This window comes from Fistularia commersonii, chromosome 27 (assembly GCF_037954325.1).
Source record: "Fistularia commersonii isolate RoL2024-O1a breed Wild chromosome 27, RoL_Fcom_v1.0, whole genome shotgun sequence".
NCBI lineage: Eukaryota > Metazoa > Chordata > Actinopteri > Syngnathiformes > Fistulariidae > Fistularia > Fistularia commersonii.
Genome location: NC_141310.1, coordinates 5,919,736 through 5,943,855, shown reverse-complemented (window position 1 = coordinate 5,943,855; position 24,120 = coordinate 5,919,736). Strand labels below are relative to the sequence as shown.

Below are 24,120 nucleotides of genomic sequence, written 5' to 3'. Positions count from 1 at the left end.
GTTCTTACTCCTTTTCCAGCGGTGGGGGTGAGGGAAGGGGGGAATTTCGTTGGTAAAAGAGTTTCAGTTTGACTTTGAGTGAAGAACGGTGAAGAGAGAAAGAGGATGAAGGCAGGGAGGGATAAAGAATGAGCCAACCTTTTACGATTTCCCAGCAGAGTTTCCCCTGTGACCTGCCCCGAGCACATACCTGTCACACACCTATCACACATAAAACATGCTGTGCATAGGGCAGCAAACACGCGCACAAATGACTGTGCCCTTCTCAAGAAGGCACACCAGGGAGCTGCCCACCAACACCACAAGTATCTGGTGTTAGCTGCTGAACAGGAGGGCAGGAAAGAGGCTGCTTGGCATAAGCGTACTTAATTGTTAGCTCTCAAAGGAGGTTCATGGGTCTTTCACCTTCACAACTTGTAATATCCCTGCAGGACAGGTGATAAAGAGATCGATTGTCAAAACCCCACTTGCAGAAAAATCATGTAGATCCATTTCTAACATACTAATTTAAACATACACTATATTCAGAAAGGAGTTATATTTTCTTATATAAGTGACACTTCCCACCAATTCATGTGGAGTGATACTGATGAGTGAAGTTATGATTCATATATATTTAAATGTAAAATGATACAGCAAGACTGACGGCTGATTTCCTCCATGTCTTCTTTGTGTCTATTTTTTTCCTAGGTACCACAGCTCCTGCCCTCCTCAATTCAACATCCAATCAGCTCCTCCTTCACTTTCAGAGTGACATAAGCGTTGTTGCGGCAGGCTTTCACCTTGAATATAAAAGTAAGCTGAATCTCTTAAGGAGACAATAGACAGAAAGGTTTGACTGATTGACTAAATTATCTGCTGCAGAAAAACAAATGATGCATGAATATTGAGTTTCTTTCAACTTGAATGCACAAAAGCAGCCAACCTACAGCATTAAGGAACAAGAATTAGTGACCCTAACTGTAACTGTTAATTATCTAATACACATATACACACACACAAATACACACAAACAGCCATGAACACAAGCCGCTTATATTTATGTCTCCATGTGTCCAAAGTAAATCTAGATCTCAGACTTGTACACAAACTGTCCAAACAAAATTATGGACGTGAATATGAACAACATGCAATTGGATACTGTATCAACACACCTGTCAGGTCACTACTATGCTTTGAGGTCCCTCCCTTTTACCTTAAAAACACCTCTACATCAACGAGTATGCCCCCATTTGAGAAAATATTTGGATGCTTAAGTCTATTTGTGTGTGTTTAATCACATCGTCTTCTACTTTAATTCAATAGTTTTCTTCCCCATTCATTTCTTTTCCTTTTTTTTTTTTTTTCAAACAAATGGATAAGGGAATTGGCGCCACAGTGGAGCAGTGGTTTGCACTTTTGCCTCACAGCAAGAAGGTCCCTGGTTTGATTCCAACAAGGGGCCTTTCTTTGTGGAGTTTGTATGTTCTCTCTGTGTCTATGTGGGTTTCCTCCGGGTTCTTTAGTTTCCTCCCAGTCTGAAAACATGCAGCAAAGAGCGACATGTCTCTAGATGTGGCCCTGAGCTCAACTGGTTGATGGTCCTGGGTGAATCCAGCCTCTCGGTGTTGGAGCGCGATCGGCTTCAGCTCCCAGCCACCCTGATTCCAGGATAATTGGTATAGAAATTAAATTGATGAAATTGGGGGATGAGGGGAAGAGAGGCTCCCTGCTTTGACTCACACCAGAAAGGTTGACACCAAATATTATTAAAATGTCCAAATGTCACATTGAATGTAAAATGCCCCCATTTTTGTATTGCATCATAATTCATCTCAAGTATGATGCCCCTTTTATAGCTCAGGTTTACAACACAACTTATTGGCTTTTGTACTCTATACAGCCCTACCAAACTCTATCATTCCCTAACAAAGAACGAAGAGATCAGAATTTATGTTATAACCTTGGTTTAGACATAAACTTTGGCTACTATTTCAATGTTTTGCCTTGATAATGACAGGCTTTCACACATACTATGCAGCTAAGAGGGTAGTTTAGACCTCAAAGAAATAGAGAAAAATACTATGGATTTGATCTTTCAGATATTTGCCATTGTCCGTACAAAGTTCAGAAGATGAGTATTATGATTTGTGTATGTTGCATCCTCTTATTTAAAGGAAAAGTTATGGGCCAATTGTACATCTCTCTAGTATTTTGATTATTTATCCATAATTGTTGAATAGATAATGCATATGGCAGACAGTATGACTGCTGAGGTGGCAGCACTCCCCTTTAGAGCAAGAAAGTTCCTGGTTCATTTCTAACAGGCACTTGTATGGTCTTCTGGTTCTTACTTGGGTGTTTTTAGGATTCTCTAGTTAACTTCCACAGTCCAAAAATCCATGCAATAGGCTTGTAGAAGACTCTGTACTTACAAAAAGTGAATGACTGCACATATTGAGTCATGTGATCAACTGATAGATGCTCTAGGTTAAACTCTGCCTCTCACTCAATGTCAAATAGCATTGGCTACAGCACCCATGCAGCCCTGCGTGAAGGATATATGTTGTAGAGAAAATAAGTGATTTTGTATAATCCTGCTGACAGAAGGACTGACACAGAAACCAACAAGAACACACTGGATATATGAGCTCTTTGTTTCAGTTCAGCGACAACTAAATCATCTTGAATACTTCAACTTTTTCTGGTTCATTCTTAAAGCATGCAGCTGATTTTTTTTTCCCCCACTGTTTTCCAGGGTAAATTGGAGAGACAAATTTTAATTGCTAAACAGGCACTAAAATGTCACCTTCATGGTTTTATGAGATTGCACTGCCAGATTTAGCAACTTGTCTAACACAAGACACACACAATTGGCTTCTCTAACTGTGAGACTGCTGAATAGTGATTTGGGAGTTTTTTTAACTGGACAAAATCATCCGCTTGTTAGAGGTGATGATATTATCATCACTTTGGCTGACTGAAGACATTTTTCCTGAATAACAGAGAGAGAAATCACTCACTTGTCTGTCCTCAAGTTAACTGAAACAGAATTGCACTTAAATGCTGACAATGTATAGTTGTACTATAGTTGCCGTAGTGGGTAGGTTTGTGGAGCTGTCAGCAACTTGGTGTGCGCATCACTGCTCTCTTATAACCAGGGAAAGGTAGAGCAGTTCAGCAGTACATGTAAAGAAAGACAGAGTGAGACAGAAAGAAGGAGACATGGTCCGCCAAATGAAATAGTTTCAATGATCAGTTGACATGACAGGCTGCTGATGTTCAATCTCATAATATTCTGAGTGTGTCTGCATGCTGGTGTCCAAGTTACGGTCTCATGCAGCTTTTTCACTAACCTCAGGCCAGCTGGACCTCATGTATTATTCTTGCTTCACACATAATCTTAATATCCTACACAGGAGCACAAGAATATAAACACACAAATATACATGAACACTCCCCTTTTCTATTACACTTCCATGCCTGTTGCCATGGCAACCACTCTTGGGCATTCCTCTACGGGAGTTTCCAATGAAATACACAAGCAATATACACTCAGGCATACAGCTACACCTCTACTAATACTTTCTGATATGGGGCTCACTGCTGTCAAACTTATTTAGAATGTGTTTAGCCTTATTTGTTTTGGGAATTCAGAATTTGTATACAGCTACACTTGTTTTAAAGACAGCCACAGTGTAAGCTATTTCATTGCACAATCTATCAGTAAAGAAAATAGCGATTCTCAATGAATAAAACAAATGCAACATTTTTGTCATCAAATGAATAAGTATTGTGAACATTGAAAGACGTTACTAAATAAAAGGTTATTTCCAATTTATTTTTTGTTCCAACTGATTTCTTTAGATGGAAGAGCTGCAATAGATATAATGGCTACAACTGTGTTTTCTCACAAGTAACATTCATTCAATAATATATCGCGTATCCTGCAACCATAATTGTGGAAAGGCTTATGCCTATTCCAGCTGTCACTGGGCAAGAGGTGGGGTAAATCCTGGACCAGTCGCCTGTCAATCACAAGGCCACATAGATAGACACAACAATTTATTCTCTCATTTACAAGTCTCCAATTAACCTTGTGCATGTTTTTGGCCTGTGGGAGGAAACCAGAGAATCCAGAGGAAACAACTAGAGCATGTAAACAAACACAGTAACTACCAATGCCGGAATCAAGCCAGGGATATTCCTGTTATGAGGTGGAAGTACCAATATGTGAACATGCGAAGTTAGTAGATTAATCATTTAATTTTCTAAGATTAGCAGCAAAATTGACATTTTAGGCCTGCTGTTTTACCTTAATGCTTTCCTAAGGGCATGTTTACCCATGACGGACCAATGCCAATTTAATGGGAGTGGTCAGTTGGTCAGCCATTGAACAAAAACATTTGGAAGCAGGACATTGTCAGTCCCAGCAGAACAATGTCACATACATAAATGTGTAGGGTGTGTGTGTGTGTGTGTCTGTGTGTGTGTGTGTGTGTGTGTGTGTGTGTGTGTGTGTGTGTGTGTGTGTGTGTGTGTGTGTGTGTATAGAATATGGCTCCAAAATCCCCCTGAGTGCAGGATAAGCGTCAGAAAATGGATGGATGAATGGCAGGATGGACGGATATTATACTGTATTTTTTCTGTTTTGTTTCATCTTGTATATTTTAGAATCCAAGTTAACAGCTAGAATTAAAGGTGAATGTTTAAAATGTCATTGATCTGAATAAAATGTCCCCTTATAATGTCTTGAAAATGCATCTGTGAAAAGATTGAGGTAAATCTCAATGTCAGGCATATATCTTTATATTTTTTTAATTATGTTTTTATGTAGCTGTTGGACTTACTACCTGTCCAGAGCCCATGATTCCAGCAAATGGTGTTAAAACAGGAGACAGATACATGGTCAATGAAGTGGTGGCTTTCAGCTGTGAACCTGGGTATACCCTACAGGTAAAATACTAAAAGTCTGACAAATCATCACACAAGTTTTCATTCACTGCTCTGTTTCAGGTACTGTATTTACCTCAGTTGCTGTCCAAAACGAATCTTTATATGTCTTTCGTCACTTTACCCTCTAATATCTAAATTTATCTTAAAACACGTGACTTTTTCTTGGCTTTCAGGGTCACTCTCACATCTCCTGCATGCCTGGAACTGTGCGTCGCTGGAACTATCCACCACCTCTTTGCATTGGTACAACACTCACACATTAGTGTGCTAGTTAAACTGTGTTGTGAATGACAAACTAATAAAATTATGTACAGCAGATGTACACTTTCCCTGTGTTTAGCATAGCCTCAAAAAGAACAGAAACAGTGTAAACAAAGCTAGGAGAGTCATATAATAGTGGTCGGTGGATGCTAAGAGTGATCCTGCGATGACACTGCATTGCAGCTTATCTTTTTTTAATTAATTTTATCAGCTTGAAATCAGGTTTCTTGAAGTAAGCAACGCTTTGAATGATGTCAGGTTAGCAATCTATAAAATCAATGTTCCTCCTGTTTACAAAGAATTTTGTCCTGTGGAACAAGCCTTCCCAACTCCTGTTTCAAGGCTGTGATTACATTGATGTTTGTGTTTAGGCCTGAATAATTCAGTCGCTGGTAGAAACATTTTGCAAGTGTGGACAGCCGATTCCATTTAGACTCAAGCTAGATGTCAGTTTAACTATTCTAAGCCATGGGACAGTCCGATTGATTCAGGCTACAGTAGTCAAAGCTTCCTCTCTCTCTTGTAGCTTAAAAGCGTAATAAAATTGTAAATAATCTTAGAGAGGGGCTTGAGTCTGTGTAGAACTGTGACAATGCTTTAATTATGATATTTTATTAAAATTACAATGATTTATTTAGATTCAACTGAAATTGTAAAATGCAATAATCCCTATAAACTCATGATTTGAAAATATCCGTCTGTGAGCACAATATACTTGTTGTTGTTGTTGTTGTTGCTGTTGTTGTTGTTGTTGTTGCAGTCGTCTCCCCTTATTACACTATTTCTGAACAACCCTAATGCATCGTGAATTCCACTATAAAGAAATTTATTTTGTCTTTCCTCACTGGATAAGCTCAGATGAATAAATTCTAATCCCCATTGTCTTAAGATATCTAAGTATGTGTTAATACTACATTATAAATGGCCCCGGTCCCCATACGATGTGCCCAAACCTCCTTTTATTATAGTTTGAAGCGGTGCTCTCGGTCAGTTTTTTACTTTTTTGCTATAGCATAACCTTGTTCTCGGTCAAGCAAAGAGGATTAAGTAATGATTTCCACAGTTTACTGCTCATGTGTGGCCCGTTTTAACAATGTGTTTTCTGTTTCTTGTGTTGTCAGCTCGATGCGGTGGAGTGCTATCTGAGATGAATGGTGTCATTCTTAGTCCAGGTTTCCCTGGCAACTACCCTGGAAACCTGGACTGCACCTGGCAAATCACCTTGGCAGTTGGATATGGTAAGTATGATTGCATAGTAGAGAAGTCCTTAAAAAATGTGTCACTCACAGTCACTATTTTCAGGCACAAAATTTGCAGCAGTGTGGCATGGTTTAATAATAGCTTCACCAACTGTTAATTGGAGGTTAACACAAAGTTTAAGCTGCTTAATGACAACAGTAGACAATGTATTTAATTTGACTCTGCTTAAATTTGTTTGTTTCTGTAAGTGGTTGTCATTCTTATTTTCTGAATACCAATATATTGAAATAACTAAATGAAATAACCAAATAAAATTCTGTGATAAGAAGTCTGGAAGTACATGATTTGTTTGCTTAAAAACATCTGACAGCATAAGTTAAAAATTTGTTCTGATATATTGTCATTTCATTGTTTTGGTCCAATTTTTTTTTCCCCATGTTTTTTTTTTAATTACTTAATTTATTTTTATTTTGATCTCTTATTTTATTCCAGGAGCCCATATTCAGTTCCTTAACTTTTCCTCTGAAGACAACCATGACTTCCTAGAGGTCAGAGCAGGACCGCAGCACAGCTCTGCACTAATTGGACAGTTTACTGGCTCCCAGGTCCCGCCCCCTCTGCTCAGTACTACTCATCTGACAATAATTCATTTCTACAGTGACCATTCTCAGAACAGGCTGGGCTTCAAGCTTACATATCAGGGTAAGTTTCTACTCAAGTTCCGAGACGGAGAGGTATGCAAATACACAGATTACTGTAGGTGCTCTGACTTCAATTGAAAGTGGCCCCTCGAGAAATGCTTGGGTGAACGAATCACGAAAAAAGAAAGCCTTTCCCTCAAATTGTCCTATTAATTAACTTATAAACCTAGTGGCCAAATTACAAATCCTTAAGTCGACCAAATGAGGGACAGAGAAAAAAAACACATTGCTATGAGTTTTGTGCTTTGATCCATGGATGAGTTTTTCTAGAGGCTTATAAACCCTGTGGCTTTCCACTCATCATTAAAGAGATACTCCGTTTGCTATTCTGGATGAGAGACCTGCATTTTCCCCCCTAACCTTTACTTGTGTCACTTTATGCCTCATATCAAAGACATGAGATCCACTGCTGGCCTGTACACTGGTCTAAGAATAACAAAAGGTTACTGACATTTACAGTAGCTCATACATGCTATATACATTGAAAAAACGTACTTTTACTTTTCCATTTTCCTTTAGATATACATGTGTTTGCAGTACTTTTCATTCTTTGTTTGTTATGCTGATGTGGAAAGGTTATGGACATGTACATACATGTTGTATTGAGCTGTGTCTGTGCTTTTCAAGTATTCTGCAAATGCTAACCTTCAGTTGATCTGTATTCATCCTGAGTTGAACGCATACACCATTACATCTGCTGAGAAAAGTACAAATCTAGATCAACTGAACACCTCCTCTCCCTTTCTCTCCCCCATAATCTAGATTAATAAACCATTTCCTTTGAAATAACAAAAAATGAGCATGTTAAACAAACCAACGTTTTTAGATGACCAGTAATGACTAATGAGCTGGCTGGTAACAACAATTAATACTCCAGTTTAGATTAATCTATTATAATCGTTTTTTTGTAGATTTAAAAACCAATGTGTTTATTTACACATAGAGATCAAAAGTTTTTTTTTATATCACGTCTGGAGACACATTTGATAGCAGATGTAAATTCACAGATCTAAAGTTGTTCATTTGTGGTCGAGTCACAGATGAAGCCTCCTATTTCTTAGTATATACTGGGCTGGAGGGGAGGCAAAGATGTTCTATATTGTTCACCTCGGCTGTTCTGTGCACTGTGTACTGCAGTTTCGCAGAATTTTCTGGCACTGGCTAGACTAAGGACTGCTTGTTCAAACTCGCTTAAACTTTTATCTTGTCTAGTGCTACAGACCCAATTTGTACCAAACCTGCAAGCTTGCCATGACACCCATACGGAATGAGAGCTGCTCTTAATAGATCCAAGAAGCTGACATATCCTTAAGCAAGTGCTGGCATTCCATGCCTATAGAGCTACAGTATGTAGGAGGCTACCAGCAGGTGTGATGTTGTTGTAGTAAACATTGTTAACTTTTGTCAGGTCAGATTGTATCATTATGCTGTAAATAAATCAAAATTGAAATTAATCCTGTAAATACTAGTGTCTTTTAGTTCTATTTCAAAAAATCAAAACTTAAAATCAAAAACCAATGCACAAAACCACTACCATCAATTCAGCATTAGCTATGATTTAATTAGTGTACAGTTTGATCATTAGGATTGACTCTATTGTTGTAAAGATTCTTAGCGGTGTTGAAATCAGCTGAATTTAAATTTAATCTGGAGCATTTCCATAATGTCAGTGATTTCCTGTCTCCTCTCTCTTTAGCCTATCAGCTTCAAAATTGCCAAGATCCCTTTCCTTTCCCCAATGGTGACATCATTAATAGTGACTATAGTGCTGGCCAGTCAATAACATTTCAGTGCTACCCTGGCTACGTTTTGATTGGACATCCTGTTCTGACATGCCTGCATGGACCCAACCGGAAGTGGAACCATCCATTTCCCCGTTGTGAAGGTAAGAAAAACATACATGATATGTATCATGCCATTGAAAATGTTAAGAATATCACAGACCTAATTTCCCAGATGATCACCCGCACTTCTCCCATTCAAATCCGCTAGGAGCATTTGATTGGAATCATTGCTGAACTAACAAATGTACTGCTTTCTCTATGTGGTCTAGAATTCCATTAAGATCTAATATGTTTCAGTAAAATGATTCATTTTCAAACAGATAACTTAAGAAATTTCTATCCCAACAGCTCCCTGTGGCTACAATGTCACAGCTGAAAATGGAACCATCTATTCACCCCAGTATCCCAATGAATACCCAAACTCCCAAGACTGTACCTGGCTCATCATTGTTCCCCACGGACATGGAGTTTATATCAACTTTACTTTGTTACAGACTGAGCCTGTCACTGATTACATTGCTGTTTGGTAAATCTCAAAACACACACATACAAACAATACACAGATAATACAAATGCATGGTTTTGTTTTTGTTTTTGTTTTGATATTTTTTGTTTTAAAGAAGTATATTATTCCGTATGAAACACTTTGCCTAACAATAGTTAACTAGTGACAGACTGTAAAAACTGGAAACTTGATTAATATTGAATCTTGACATTATTTGTCTTGGTCATTCTTAGCTACTTTCTTTTTCCTGCCAATCAGTTTTTGATTTACTCAGATTTATGACAAATTCTCAAGTATGTATCGCAAAAAATCTCTTCCAACCACCACCCTTCCACCCTTGTTAAGAACCGCCTCCTGTGTCTGTCACACATGCTCATTTTCAGACACACTAGAGCTTATTTAGTATTACTATAACCCCTGTTTTAAGTCAATACAAAGGCTGTTTTGCTTCACAAAGGTATTTGTGTAAGTAGGCCTATAACAAAAATGGTTATATGCATGGCATAGTTGATCAACAGGGATCATAACTCCAGAGAACCTGGCACAAATGCACTGCACACCGTGTTATACATAAAGCGACGCCACTACAGTAATAATGGGATTTGAGGTGGTGGTAAGATTGTAACACCGGGAGTGTGAGAGTGATGCATTTTCAATGGAACCACTGACCAATTCAATCTAGTTCAGTACCACGGCCACAGCAGACCCAGAGAGGGTTCGGTAACTCTGGCAGTAATGATGAGATTCAGTGGGGAGTGAGAAAGGTAATGAAAGGACTAGTAGAGCAGGGTTCGTGAATCCAAAGCACACCAAGAGAACCTTTTCATTTAATATGTGCGTTTCACACCGTGTTTGCATTCAAAAGTATTTTTTGAAGTGAATTAATGTGGAATGAAATTAAAAATTAAGAGGGATTTGGATTTTTTTGTCATTAATTGGCATAAAACAGAAAGATATACTCTGTGTTTGGGTTAGGTCAGGCTTTAATTTGAAGGCTCAAGAGGCAAGTCCTAAGTGAGCAATTGAAATGCAGGTGGTGGGAAAGTAATACATTCATGGTGGCTGCTACTCACTTTCAACATTGCCAGTTACCAGACCAAAAGATACAGGAATGAAGAGGTACAATATCAGGTTATTTTGCTGCTGCAAATAGATTCTGGTATTTCATCCGATTTTAGCACATACATTGAGGAACAAAGCCATTGTATCACTTTTGTAGATTTTTCGGTAAAAAGGATATAGATTGTGATGTTCCTCCATACATGGACTTCTGCTCCACTCAGTCTGCTCATGTCACAAACCCATGAATATATTAGGTAACTGGCTGAAAAGTGAAGAGAGGAGTTCCTGTTTCTTATCTAAGCGAAATCCATCTGCTTTCTTTGGCTTTTGACAGAAATAAACAGGGTGATCCAGAGGCCTGCTACATTACTACCATTTTCTGGCCACATCTCTTCTCAATCTAGGTCTGAGACATACTGTTGAATTATATAACACACAGGAAAGTTTGGGCTTTTATCAACTATAAGACAAAATCGTATGTCTGATTATTTTTCATTAATTACAACTTTGTGGGAAAATTGCCTGATGACTAATGTTCATGTTCAGTTCAATAATGAAAACATATGGTTATTTAAACTGTAAAAGAAAAATGCACAGAGAATGGATTAAGAATGGACTTTTTATCTTTGGTGTTTAAGTTAAATATTTTATCTCAGGGAACACATATGAGACACTTCTATATCATGTTATATGATGAACTCCTTGAGCAGACACAAATGAATTGCAACATGTGACACCCTGGGCTGAGCCTGTTCAACTTAGAAGATTGCTGAGTTGAAGAATAGATTTTCCACTTTGTGCAAAGGCTTGAAGGATGACTGACACTTGAACACTATCTTCTGTAGCCTTCTCAAGCCAAAAAAACACTTTTTCAGTAGGTGGTGGCTGGCAAAGCTACTACTCCATGTTCCAGGCCCACTTCCTGAATAACTGTTGCTCCACCTTGGACTAAATCTTAAGTACCATTCAACTCCAGCTTTGGGATTTGGTGGGAGACTTGATAATAAGAAGGGGTAGGTTCGTTATTGGGACCTTTAAGACACAAGCTATCCATCCACACAGAAACTGTATGATATTCGCACATTTTAGCAGTTTTCTCTATTGGTTTTAGAGTCCACTAATGCTTTTAACTGTGTTGTGTGGATTCATAAGATCTCAGTTCCCCACTCCCATCAAAACAAACATGCTTGGGTGATATTGACTTCCTGTACCCTAAAGCCAATTTGGATTTTAATTTCATAGACATCTCATAAAGGATGGCTGTAGTTTTAAAAGGAGCATCACCAAACTGTTCTCATCCAAGGATGATGATAATCGGAGATTCCATCATTAAAAAAATGTAAAGCTTAGTTTAACAAAGTTGTGACCTTGACTGAGGATTGGGCAAAAAAGATGATTTCTTTAATTTTTTTATTTCATTGTGTCTTTTTCTTATTTATTCTTGTTTGTACAACATTTTGATGAAAGCTGCTTTATTATTATTATTATTAATATTGTTGTTGTGGGATTATCCATGGATATAATGAATTTGTTTATGTCTACTATGCCGCTTAACACAGTGAAATAAACAAAACCCCCTTTCAGCAATTGACGAATAGAGGGACTATGTCAGTCCCTTTGCCAATCTAGACCTCCAAGGTTTTAAAAAAGGGCTAAACTACTGTATGTCAGTATTCTTCAAAACATTTTAATTAGCCCAATTGTGTAGCTGTCCTCATAATCCTGCTCACCTGTCACAGATTCCTCCTCCTTTTCACTGTGTGACTCTGCGTCTATCACAAGGACAATTTCTCAAGCTCCCCCCTCTAACACAGTGCTGCTTATAGAAATATGACAGCAATATGGCCTAACAATATTCACTCCTCCCACAAACCTACTCTATTTACATCCAAACATTGTGTCACCAAAACCTTTAAACTAATCTAATCCTATTGACCTGATCATTACCGGTAACCATTTCAATACTTACTGAGACTTTTGTATCAGTTGTTGTGTACATGAATTGTTGTACACAGTAGAAAACTATTATCACCAAGTTTTGAAATTACTTGAATATCTAATCTTTCTAATGTTTTTGCAAACATTAATGTTTAGCAGTCACAAAAAAATGACTTTGTGAGTATAAACAGCAACTTTTGATTGATAGATTTTGATTTACATTTACTATGCCCCCTCCATCTGATATGATCAAGAGTTACATTATATCTTCTTTCATGAAAAGAGGCTTTTGTGCCCACTGGTCAATGTATATCTCAGTGCTTCCAACAATGCCCAATAACTCTCTCACTCTGCTATTTGAATAATTTGTTTTGATATGCAGATGACACAGATCAACATAGACTTGTCCTGCAAACCAGTTATTGCTCTTAAATTTCAGTAAAAATGATAGTAAGGTCATGACTTCTGCTGCAAAGGCTGACAAATAATTTTGTTTCCATGGCTGTAATTTCAAAAAAACTAAGCAAAGCACTCTATATATCAGATCATTCCATCAGCCTCTATTTTCAAGGACAAATCACTTCAAAATCACTATATTCTTGATGTCAAAAAGACTTTTCTGACTAAAGCTAACATGTGACCAAAGTGGCTGCCAGTTGGAACATCATTTTTTACTGCATCAAGAGCCAATTTTTTAGACATATAAATCCCTCTTTATTATTTTTCACACTTATATTTTTCCTTATCACAGCCCCCCGGTTTATTGCAATGAGTCACCGATGTAAGATCATAATCTTTTGCTTTACTTCTACTGAGGTCTCATGGCATCTGTGTTTCATAAGCAACCTCTGGTTTCATGTAAGAGAATGTTAAGATTGTTGCCTGAGCTTAGATAATTACAGCATTCAGCTATTATACAGCTATTATAGCCTTTCGGACTGATTTCTCATATGAGAACTCATGATCATTTCATATGATCACACATTAAAATGACTTCTTAAAATGTATTCATTTTTTACGTAATGCAGTATTGCAGTAAGACCATTGTTGTCTTACTCTATGGGATATCCATCTCAGATTGGTTTTGGAGTTGTACACTTTTAAGAGAGGAACTAATAAGTCCCACAGAATCTTTAAGGCTGTTTGGTTTAAATGACCCAAATAGCACATTTTGATTCACTAAATGAGCTCCAACACCTTCGGAAGACCTTGAATTATTGAGTAGCTAAGAGATTCCTGGCACTCTTTGAGTATTAAAATTTTAAAACCCTTGTTTAATCCAATGGCATGTTCATTAAAAAACAAAAATTGGGCATTTAGGAACTTTAGAAAAATGTTTCTTCACAGCAGCATTCAACAGTTAATGAGGGAAGTTACGCCTTCCATCCAAGGCCTCAGTTCAATTAAAATATTTGAAATGATGAAAAGGCAAAGAAAGAAAAATTCTATACATTTCTCATATCCCTAATCCTCAAAGAACAACCATGTAGACATACCAGATGGTTCTCTTATCTTAGTTACAATAGATGATCTCTTCCAGACTGAATTCTGGTAGATTCTAGCAGAATAAAGCCCAGCAAATCAAAAGATGTTTATTCTGATCAGACTTTTATATTTAGCTGCCAGTCTTATCCAAAACAACAATCACCACTGACTTGGAATGGCCAAATAATAAATAACTAAATATGACATAGATAAATAAAATCCCACAACAGTAGCTGAGTTAGTTTATATCAAAGATTAAATTTGTACCTCATTGAGAATTTTTCATTTATTTAAGCATAAACACTGAACAGCTTTTTTGCAAGGGTTTGGGTGATTTGCAGTCAGGTATTTCATTGTCAACAATCCTTGCCATTTCAACCCTGCTACTGCCGAGTGACATTAATGCTTTCTTGTTGAAGTTACAATTCAAAGTACATGCAGCTGCCACAGTACCTTTACTGAGTTTGTGCAAATATTGTGACTTTATGCTGGGGGTACTAAGAGATGTGTTCAGGGCTTGGAGATCAGAACCATAAAAAAACTCCTCTAAACTTTAGGGTTTGGACTGCTTTGTGAAGAATTATTGATTGTTGAGTGCAAGTCAACTATATACCTTTCTTAGATGCACAGTGTCCAGTAATTTTCAGAAGTTAAAGTTGTAAATGTCACATGTGTTAATCTGTTTTTTTTTCTTTTAGGGATGGTGCTGACTCATCAAGTCCTCAGCTTGGTGTGTTCAGTGGCAACACAGCTTTAGAGTCTGCCTACAGTACGAGTCCAAAGGTCCTGATTCGGTTTCACTCTGACTTTTCAACTGGAGGGTTCTTCATACTCAACTTTCATGGTACAAGTTGTTCTCACTTTCCAAAAATGGTTTTATTTGCTGAAAAACAGGAATAAAAAACTGAGAGGAAAAATAAAAATAGTAATAAATACATGAATTTATTATTATTTCTAATTCTCTATCAATTGCTTGTAGACGTTTATCACTATTATACATGAGGTCATAGGTGTCTCCACAGACACGTCACATAATCAGTATTCTCGTTTTAATTATACCATGACTGGGTTCGAATGAATGTGCAACACGTGCAGTAGGAGACAGGCGATAGTTCATGTGTTGGGTGATTTCTTTGGATCAATGCACTGTATGAGATTAATGTTTGTGTATCTGTCCTTGATATCTTATTTTAGTGTATTGCTTAAGATTGTCCGAGTGCACTTGTAACTTAGCCCACCTCACGCAAAGAACAATGTTATCTGATGTTATCTGTCACAGCCCAACTCCAATCCAATTTTGATGAAAAGGTTGAAGCTTATCCTCCAACCACTACTCCAATCAGTTTATAAAAGACTTTGTCTTTTACGAAGTGATTTAGTGATGGATTATTGATCGAGGAGCTTGAATTTGTGAACATATCACTATTTTATTCTCCTCCTGCCCCACTTACTGTCTGGTGCATCTGAGAATTTGATCCATTTTGTGGCTCATTTTTTTGCCATGGTTTAAAGGCTAGCATGGACATGTGGTGGGGCATAGTGTGTAATTTTTCATGGATGCTGTCATCCATTTGTGAACATCGTGCCATAATAGTAGGCAGTGCATATTCTGTCATGTTGTCAACTGTGACTGACATTTAAGAGAATAGGGTGTTTTTATAACTCTAATTCAAAGGCTATTTTCATCAGTCAAGAGGTTTTCACACCAGACGACAGCCAATGTCAACTGTGGCATGGATTAGAACCCTTTTCGGAGTTTTCCTGAAGATTGCATGTAATGTGAATAAGCTTACAACATAACAAAATGAAAAGCCATATTTTATTCAAGGACCAGTGGCCAAACATTTCGTGGAATCATTGAGTAATAGGGATCATCAAGTGTATGATGGACGCTTAATGGCAAAGTCACATCAAATCACATCAAAGAGAGACTGCCGTCTGAAATAATTGGATGAATATTCAAATAACTATGAATGAATGAATAAATGAATACATAAATAAACAAATAAATAAATGAATAAATAAATAAATAGATGGGCAAATAATCAATTCATAAATTTCTTAAACATCTTATTTTCCAATTGAGTTAGATAAACACAGTAAATAAATTGAATAAAAATAATTAGCATACAATCCATCCCTCTATACATTGAATGATGGCTGTAAGACAATAATGTTGGGTCTTATTTAAGTTATTATACCAGAATGGTATAATTAATGAAAGGAATAAATATACAATCACAATCAAAAATGTAATTTTCAACAATTCTGCACAAGGAACAATCTGTTCTCATTAAAAATGTATGAATATGTATATATGACTGTATGTATATATGTATTTATGTATGTATGTATATATGTACACTATGTATGACTATTTACTCATTTTAACTTCGTCATTTTTAACTAGGAAATCTTGTTTGTATTTTTTTCAGCCTACCGTCTGAAAAAATGCCCTCCTCCCTCTGTTGTGGAGAATGCAGGTATAATGTTTGAAGATGAAGACTTCCAAATAGGTAACAATCCTTAGCACACGTTACAATTATTACATGATTGCATATTGTGCTTTTATTAGTAGGCATAATCAATAGTCGTAATTTATGGGAACACGGATTATTATTAAGACAAGTTCAAGTACAGATTTCTTATGATTATGTTTTTCTTCTTCAAACCCTAATTTTAAGTTCAGTCTAACTAAATAATCAATCCTGCAGGAGACCATTAACTCATTAATCTAATGGGCTACCGTACCTTGAAAGTGCAATGACTCCAAACCACCCAGAATAATCCTGTGTGTGTGTATGTGTGTGTGTGCATGTGTGTGAGTGTATGTGCACACGCATGTGTGTCTGAGGGATCATGCATATGTACACATGTTAGTATGGATGCCTCTGACGCCTGAAGATAAAAAGGGTAGAGCAGATTAAGATTTATCTTATATATCTTATTGTATCATAAAATAAGTGTTTCCATAGAATTTCTTCAGTATGTTTATACTGAATCACTCAGTTATCATAAACTGTTTCCATTCTGGAGGAGAAATTGTGGGAACATTTAGTAAAATACTCTAATGTTAGTCATTGTTGAGATGCGCAGAGAACCAAGTAACTGTACCACACCTAATTACTTTTTGTGGAAAAAACAGTATGTGTTCTTCTAAACTATTGTAATGGATATAACATTTAATATGATATGGATTTATGTTTTTTTTCATAAATGTGGCAATAAACATGTCATATCATCAACATTTACTAAGAGTTAATCATTTTAAAGCTATGGCTTCAACCCATTCAAGCTTATAAAGTCTGTTTTTCTAAGATTGAATTGCAGTGACTTTCAGGGCATTAAAATGGGATGAATGCTGAAAAGTACTGATTCAAGTTTTCCTTTTATATTAATGCACTTGCCATGAAACTGAGGCAATTAAACACATAAAAACTGGTTCTATTCAATGACAATCTTGGTGCTTGTATCCATGCAAAGACAAGTGAAAGTTTTAACATTATTTTAGTATAGCACTATCATGCTTATTTATACAAAGCTGAAAGTCTTAACCCTTTTTGAAATATCAGGCTATTTCACGCAAATGAAATAAAGATATATGTACATGAATAAACAAATTATTTTTTTCTAAAATTACCGCGCAATTAACCAAAATATTGGTAAATATTTAATTTCATACGGCTAAAGATTATAGATTATCAGCATGAGCATCATATAAGGCATGCTTGAAGACAAAATCGCCTCACTTTTGTAATTGATTGATTGACTCGCTATTATTTTTCATGTGATAGGTGATATTGTGAAGTACCGCTGTTTGCCTGGATACACACTGGTTGGAAAGGCTGAGCTTGTGTGTATGCTTAACTCACATTTGCTGTTTGAATCCCCAACCCCAACATGTCAAGGTAAGCAGATATGCTGCATCACTTCTGAACATTGCCTTTGCACGTTGTGTCTGCTAGGGAACAGCAAATAAATTCAGCAGTGAATTAAAAAAATCCAATAATGAATTGACTAACTTCAAATAGTTAGGGTACTGTAACTAAAAAACTCAATTATTGTTTGTTTTTTTCATGGATACCCATAAAGATGTCTGATGTGGAGACTTAAACTACATCAGAATAGAAGTATCTATCTGTTTTCATTGAGCAGCAATAAGCAGCTATGGGCCGTGATATTTATGATATTTTGCTCCACATGTTTCTTGCAGCTACTGAATACAAATCAAAATTAGTTCTTTTTTTGTTTTTTACCTGCTTCATCTGAGAATTGAAGAGATGCTCAGTATTCACCATCCTTTCCATTATGAAGCTTGAGAAAGACAGATAAGGCACTCTTGCAAGAGGACGTGCAGTCCAAGTGCTCCCACAAACAAATTGGATTGCTGGATTGCATTGCATTGCATTTTCTTTTCTGCTTGTTCTGTTACATAAACAGCCATCAAACCAGAATGTTTGAGAAGAAGGTGTCCTTTGTAAATGATGTACTAAAAGCTAATACGAGACACATTATAATGGCAGAGAACACTCAAGCTTTTCATACCTATGAGGCTGCCAATTTAAGCATTATTTTCAAGAAGTTGCTGATGACCTGGTTAAAATTTCAACAAACACATCTATGAATGGACAATGGATTATCAGAGAAACAAAGAAAAAACACTTGTTTTCCCCCAATGGGGATCAATAAATGATCTTATCTTAAAAAAAGGTTTCTTTGACCAAAAGCTTGCCAAGGAAAAAGAAAAAAATGTCACTGTTCTGAATAGTTTCATTTTCATTTATGTCAATCCTTCAGCTCAGTGTCCAGCGAATGAGGAGCGGTCTTCATCATCAGGGGTTATATTGAGCCCTGGGTTCCCAAACAACTACCCCAACAGTCAGACATGCTCGTGGCTGCTACGTATGCTTCCAGGTAGTTTCACCTCTGATGAAACATCATATGCAAATGTCTTTTTATCTCTGCGCAAGGTCAGTGGAGTGTACTTCTCTGTGCATGAGTGTGTATGGAGTGTCGGGGTGTGCCTGTGTGGGAGAGTACAGGTGTGTAAAATAGAGTACAAGTGTTTATAAAATTCTGTGTACTAAAGCAATGGCTGAAATAAGTCACATGCACTTGTATGTGTCTGTGGTATCTAATCACTTGGTGTTAATTATGCCTTTTTGGTTTTTAGTTGTAAATAAATTCCTGTTCCTCTTTCAGGTTATGTCATCAATATCTACGTGGAGATGTTCCACAGTGAGAAACAGTTTGATGAACTGGAGATTTTTGATGGTAAACAGCTCTCCTCTATTCTTCCTCCACCTACACACAACAAAAGCATCACATAACACACTCACACATACACATACACACACACAAGCAGCTCTTGACACACACATGGATACATAAATAGTCTCACATGCTGCTTTAATTCTTGTTATTATTTTCTTTTAATGAAAAGTAGCACTACTGCACAAAGCTTAATTCATACTTGGCGAGGGGAGTAGTGCCCCAGGAGTTTCACAAAGGTTACATAATAGTACATTTGAAAGTAAGTGTGTGTGTGTGTTTGTGTGTTTGTATCATCTAACCTTTTTTAGCTTTAAACAGGCAAAATTTTAAGTTAATTGGGTTTGAGCTTATAAAATCCACATAGCTACAGTGGATAACATTATGTCAGATCTTTTTAGGTTTATAGTGAGTGTAGCTCAATATATAAAACACCAAAACAAAACAGCAGCCAAGCATACAGCATCGTAATTTGAGGCCACATAAAGAGAAGGACATGTATTAAGCCGATAAATGTGTTGTTCTCTAGATCGGCTCTTTCTGCATGTTTTTACTTGGCTAGAGTTAAACTGACTGCTTCTTGTGACGTTGCTGACAGCAAAGGCACCATTTATGAGGAGGCAGGTGTAACTGCTATTATCACTGATCTGCAGTAACAAAACGACAGCCTTACCAGATTTTATTTGTGAATGTTTATGTCGGGAGGAATGTAGATATTGTGAAATCAATAGACATTGCTTTTATATACAAAGTCTTGCAAAGGGCTCTAATCTAAGCTCATTGTAATTCATAGATCCCAGCATGGTAGGCTGGATGACAATAAAGAGAAACTTAAAAACTATACTCCAGTGCAGATTTTGTTGAGAGTTTGGTACTTTGAATATGTCCTTCAAAATTTTGCAAAGAAAATGAGCTAATATTTACCTGAATCAAATGAGCCTGATGTCATTTGGGGGGCTGTTTTTTGGGGGGAGCATGGGTTATCGCATCCGCCTCAGTGCACAAAGCGGGCCTGGTTTGATTCCCACAAGGGTCCTTTCTGTGTTGTGTATGCTTGTTTTCCTTATGTCTGCGTGAGTTTTCTATGAGTTCCGTGGTTCCTTCCGCATTCTAAAAACATGCAGAGGGTCAATAGGAACAAACTGGAAAGATTGCCCAGTTGTGGGAATGAGAGGGTGAATGTTTGATTATCTCTATATATGGGGGTGGCATGGTGAAGGAGGTAGAGCAATCATCTTTGGAAATGAACATTCCTTGTTCTGTTCCCATCTCCTCCTAGTGTGTTGAAGTGTTATTGAGGAAGACACTGATCCCCTGGCACTGATGGACAGCAGCCAACTGCTCATGGTTCATCCATGATGGGTTAATTGCAGAGTAGATATTTCCCCCGTGACGGATTAATAAAGTATAAATTGTTATATATGGTCCTGCAATGCACTGGTGACCACTCAAGAGCGTACCCAGATTCCTACCCGATGACAGCTGGGATAGCTTCGAGATACCTTCGACCTTAGGCACAGGATAAGCGGTAGATGATGGGTTGTTTGGGTTTTTCTTTAGCTGGTTTCATGATGTGTTTTTGTTTTTTAAACTACAAAGGAAAAAAATATTTTGTGTCAAATCTGAAAATAATTAATTATGTAATTGGTGCACATATTTTTCTAGATTTATTAAACCACATGATCAGAACTGGTCTAAATCTGCAAGGCTTCTTGGAGCACAGAGAAGGTGTTGGCCTGAGGTTTTTTTTCATTGCACTGCTTGTGTCTGGTAAAATTGGCCATAGGAGCACACAACACACTTCATTTTCACAGATAACACTAAATCCATAATGTTCAATTACAAAGCATCTTTTATTCCTCACTTTCTCTCTGTAAAGGCTTGAAGCTACATTGTTCAAAAACAGTTCTATTGAATTTATATTTGCCGAGTTTCTAATTGTTGCCCATATGATATAAAAATGCATGCAGAAAACTTCTAACAGTTTGAACAGTAGACTTTGGTTCATTCATGATTACTTCATTTCTGTAGGATCGTCGGGACAGAGTCCTTTGCTTGTCGCTCTGAGTGGAAACCACTCATCCCAGCTCAACTTCACATCTAAAACTAACCAACTCTACCTGCGATGGTCCACTGACCATGCAACCAACAAGAAAGGATTCAAGATTCGATATTCAGGTATATATTATCAATTTGCACTATGTTGTAACCTTCTGTTTGTTTATTTATCTATTTAAAGTCATTAACTGGTGATCATATTACAAATAAGAGAATACTAGTTTCACCTGTGTGACATTTTTCTTTTGTTACTGCAGCAATTTCTTGGCCAAAAACAGCAGCAAATGTCCTGTGTCCTGTATTTGATGGCTCCTTTCAGAAACATTGTTTCCCACTCTATGTGACAAAAATTATTAATTAATATTGGCAGATTTATTTGATCTGTTAGGCTTATGTGTCAAGGTGGAAGAGACAAAACAGCTTTCTCATCACGACAACATGTTGATTCATCAAGTGTAGGTTCAAGCTGTGTGATAATTTATAAAGCACTTCTTAATGTAAATGTTCTCTTTAATGCATGAGGCTAATTAGGAACAAAAGAAAATTTGTACCCTCAATTTGTTAATTTGACAATTTCTCAGAGTTGAATATATTCTCTGCAGGTTCTTGCCAAGATAATGGTGCTATTATCATCAGCTTTGTTAAATTTGAGCAGTAGGATTTGCCCTTTACTGTCCTTTAATCAAGGGATTTAACTTGGAAAATTGTTGAAGATAACATTTTTTTCTCAGTCATAGTTAGTTTACACTGATCCTTTTTCAGCTTTAGAGGACTAAGTTACAAGGTCAGTCACTGGAAGTGCCATTCCAAAAGAAAAAAACAATGATGTATTTTGTGTATTTGTGGCCTTGTCTGAAATAACGGTGTTGTCTCCTCTCTCTGGTGAGTTGGCCTATGTATAAATAATGTTAGTTTTACTTCTTAGATGTGATTCTTATCAAAGTCCCATTAGGTGCTTCAAATATTAGCCACCTCTCCCAGCAATTACTCTCTGTTTTAGAGTAAAATTCACTTACGATATGAAACAATAAACATCCATGGTTAAGAGCACAAGCCAGCATTCATACTATGTAATTGAATTAGATAAAATAAGTCCAAGCTGAATTTTCCCTCCAACTGCATCTGGCCAGTGTTGCACATTTTTTTGGTTTTGTTTATTTGCTTCAAAAGTAGTGAAATACAAAGAAGAATAGGAGTGTTGCAATTATGCATTGAACAAGGAAAAAAAACTGTGACCCTGGTCTCTTAGCATCTGCCTCTGTTTTTTGCCAGGGGCTCCTTTAGGATGGTTACATATTTTGACACTGACAGGCTGTGTGTCTGCTGGTGCAATAAATATGGCAAACTAAATCTAAACATGTATATCTATTTCATGCAAACATGTATCAGAGTCAGCAGTCATTTTATGCATAAATGACTGCTAGGGGGAAAATATGTCCACTTTTTCTCTTAGCCATTGGCTAACAGAGATAGCAGTATGGGCTCACAGAGTTAGCGGTATCAACATTCCGCACATTATGGTAATTAATTATTTGATCTATTAGAGTATTTAGTAAATATCCACGAATCAAATTTTTATCAGGTCCTGTTAAAAAGATTTGTAGGCCACAATAAATTTGACGCAGTCAATTCAAATTGTTGATAATAAGTAGCGCTTAGAGTAGAAGCACCAACAGCAATATTTCTATTGTGATACTTTGTGACGCTATGTTAATGGTCAGTCCCCGAATAAGAGACTTACATTTATAGTTTCATTTTGACTGGTTCATAACTTCTTTGTTTTTGTTATTTAATGGTCGGTCATGCCTTCATATGTAAGTGGGACACAACACAATTAAGTCTCCATGTCATTCTTTGCATTCATCTTTGCCCAATTTTCCATTCAGCACAGAGGTGTGAAAATAGCCTTTTAGTGTCAAGCTCTGAACAAATATTATCCTGCACAGTGAGGCTCAAACATTGAGCTGAAAGACCAAGTACAAAAACAACATTTTTAGAAAAACAGCATTTTTAGCCATTAAACAGAAAAACCTTATATTACATCAACTCAGGATTTTACCACTTATTCCTTCACCTGGATGTGTGAGCTGTCTATCTCACACAGATAATCACAAAAGTGGAACAAAGAATGGCCATGATTTCTCAGATGGAATAAAAGGGACAACTCTTCAGATATCCCATTAGCATTGATCCTTCTGACACTGACAGGTTTTTGTTAAGCTGGAAACCCCTTTGAGTGAACTAGGTTTAAGGCTGAAAGTTCTGATTACCTCCAACCAATGGGAAATAAATCCCTGGACAACCATGTAGACGTTATTTGCTTAAAGGGTGTGGTGACCTCATAGTGGAATATTAATATTGCAGGGGGCTCAAATATTTGTTTTTTCACTTGACTGAACAGGAAAAAGCAATTGCAATTACAATTGTTATGAAGCAAACTCATTAAAAAGTGAGCAAATCCTTGAATATGTCCCCCAGTGACTTCTTGCATGGTCTAGTTGCATGATTGGTGGTGAATAGGACACAGTCATGATGTGGATGAGTCCAAACAACAGCTATTTAACCTTTTCTCATCCATAGTTCTTCAATCATTCAGCTCATTTGCCCCCCCACCCCCCCAACCCCAAACCCCCCAACCCCAAACCCCACCACCAACCTGCCCCACCCTTTCCAGTTCGGAGAAGAAGCTATTATAACGTTTTTGGTCTGTTTCCTCGGAAGATCCCAGTGATTGCAGAGGTCTGATGGGCAGAGTTCCCTCCTGTGCTGTCCATGGACCAGCTGCTTTAGCTCCTGAAAATTTCTCTCTTCCTCTCCTTCTTTTCTTCTTTCTTATTAATACATTCTCGTTGTTATGCCAACCTCAGAGTGGCTCTTTCATATATTTTTGGTTTCAGCAAACACAGCATGTCTCAGGGTT

At 37.1% G+C, this 24,120-nt stretch overlaps 1 protein-coding gene across 1 annotated transcript in view; it reads left to right on the top strand.

Annotated features, from left to right (window-relative positions):
- csmd1b (CUB and Sushi multiple domains 1b) overlaps positions 1-24,120 on the top strand; it is a 283,651-nt gene that overhangs the window by 211,014 nt on the left and 48,517 nt on the right. Inside the window, exons 40-52 of the mRNA XM_086174557.1 lie at positions 691-795; positions 4,817-4,935; positions 5,109-5,178; positions 6,318-6,434; positions 6,889-7,098; positions 8,794-8,982; positions 9,230-9,407; positions 14,570-14,715; positions 16,307-16,387; positions 17,666-17,779; positions 18,669-18,785; positions 19,074-19,145; positions 21,174-21,320. Of these exons, the coding sequence (XP_086030683.1) occupies positions 691-795; positions 4,817-4,935; positions 5,109-5,178; positions 6,318-6,434; positions 6,889-7,098; positions 8,794-8,982; positions 9,230-9,407; positions 14,570-14,715; positions 16,307-16,387; positions 17,666-17,779; positions 18,669-18,785; positions 19,074-19,145; positions 21,174-21,320 (1,665 nt within the window). The remainder of the gene's footprint in view (positions 1-690; positions 796-4,816; positions 4,936-5,108; positions 5,179-6,317; positions 6,435-6,888; positions 7,099-8,793; positions 8,983-9,229; positions 9,408-14,569; positions 14,716-16,306; positions 16,388-17,665; positions 17,780-18,668; positions 18,786-19,073; positions 19,146-21,173; positions 21,321-24,120) is intronic.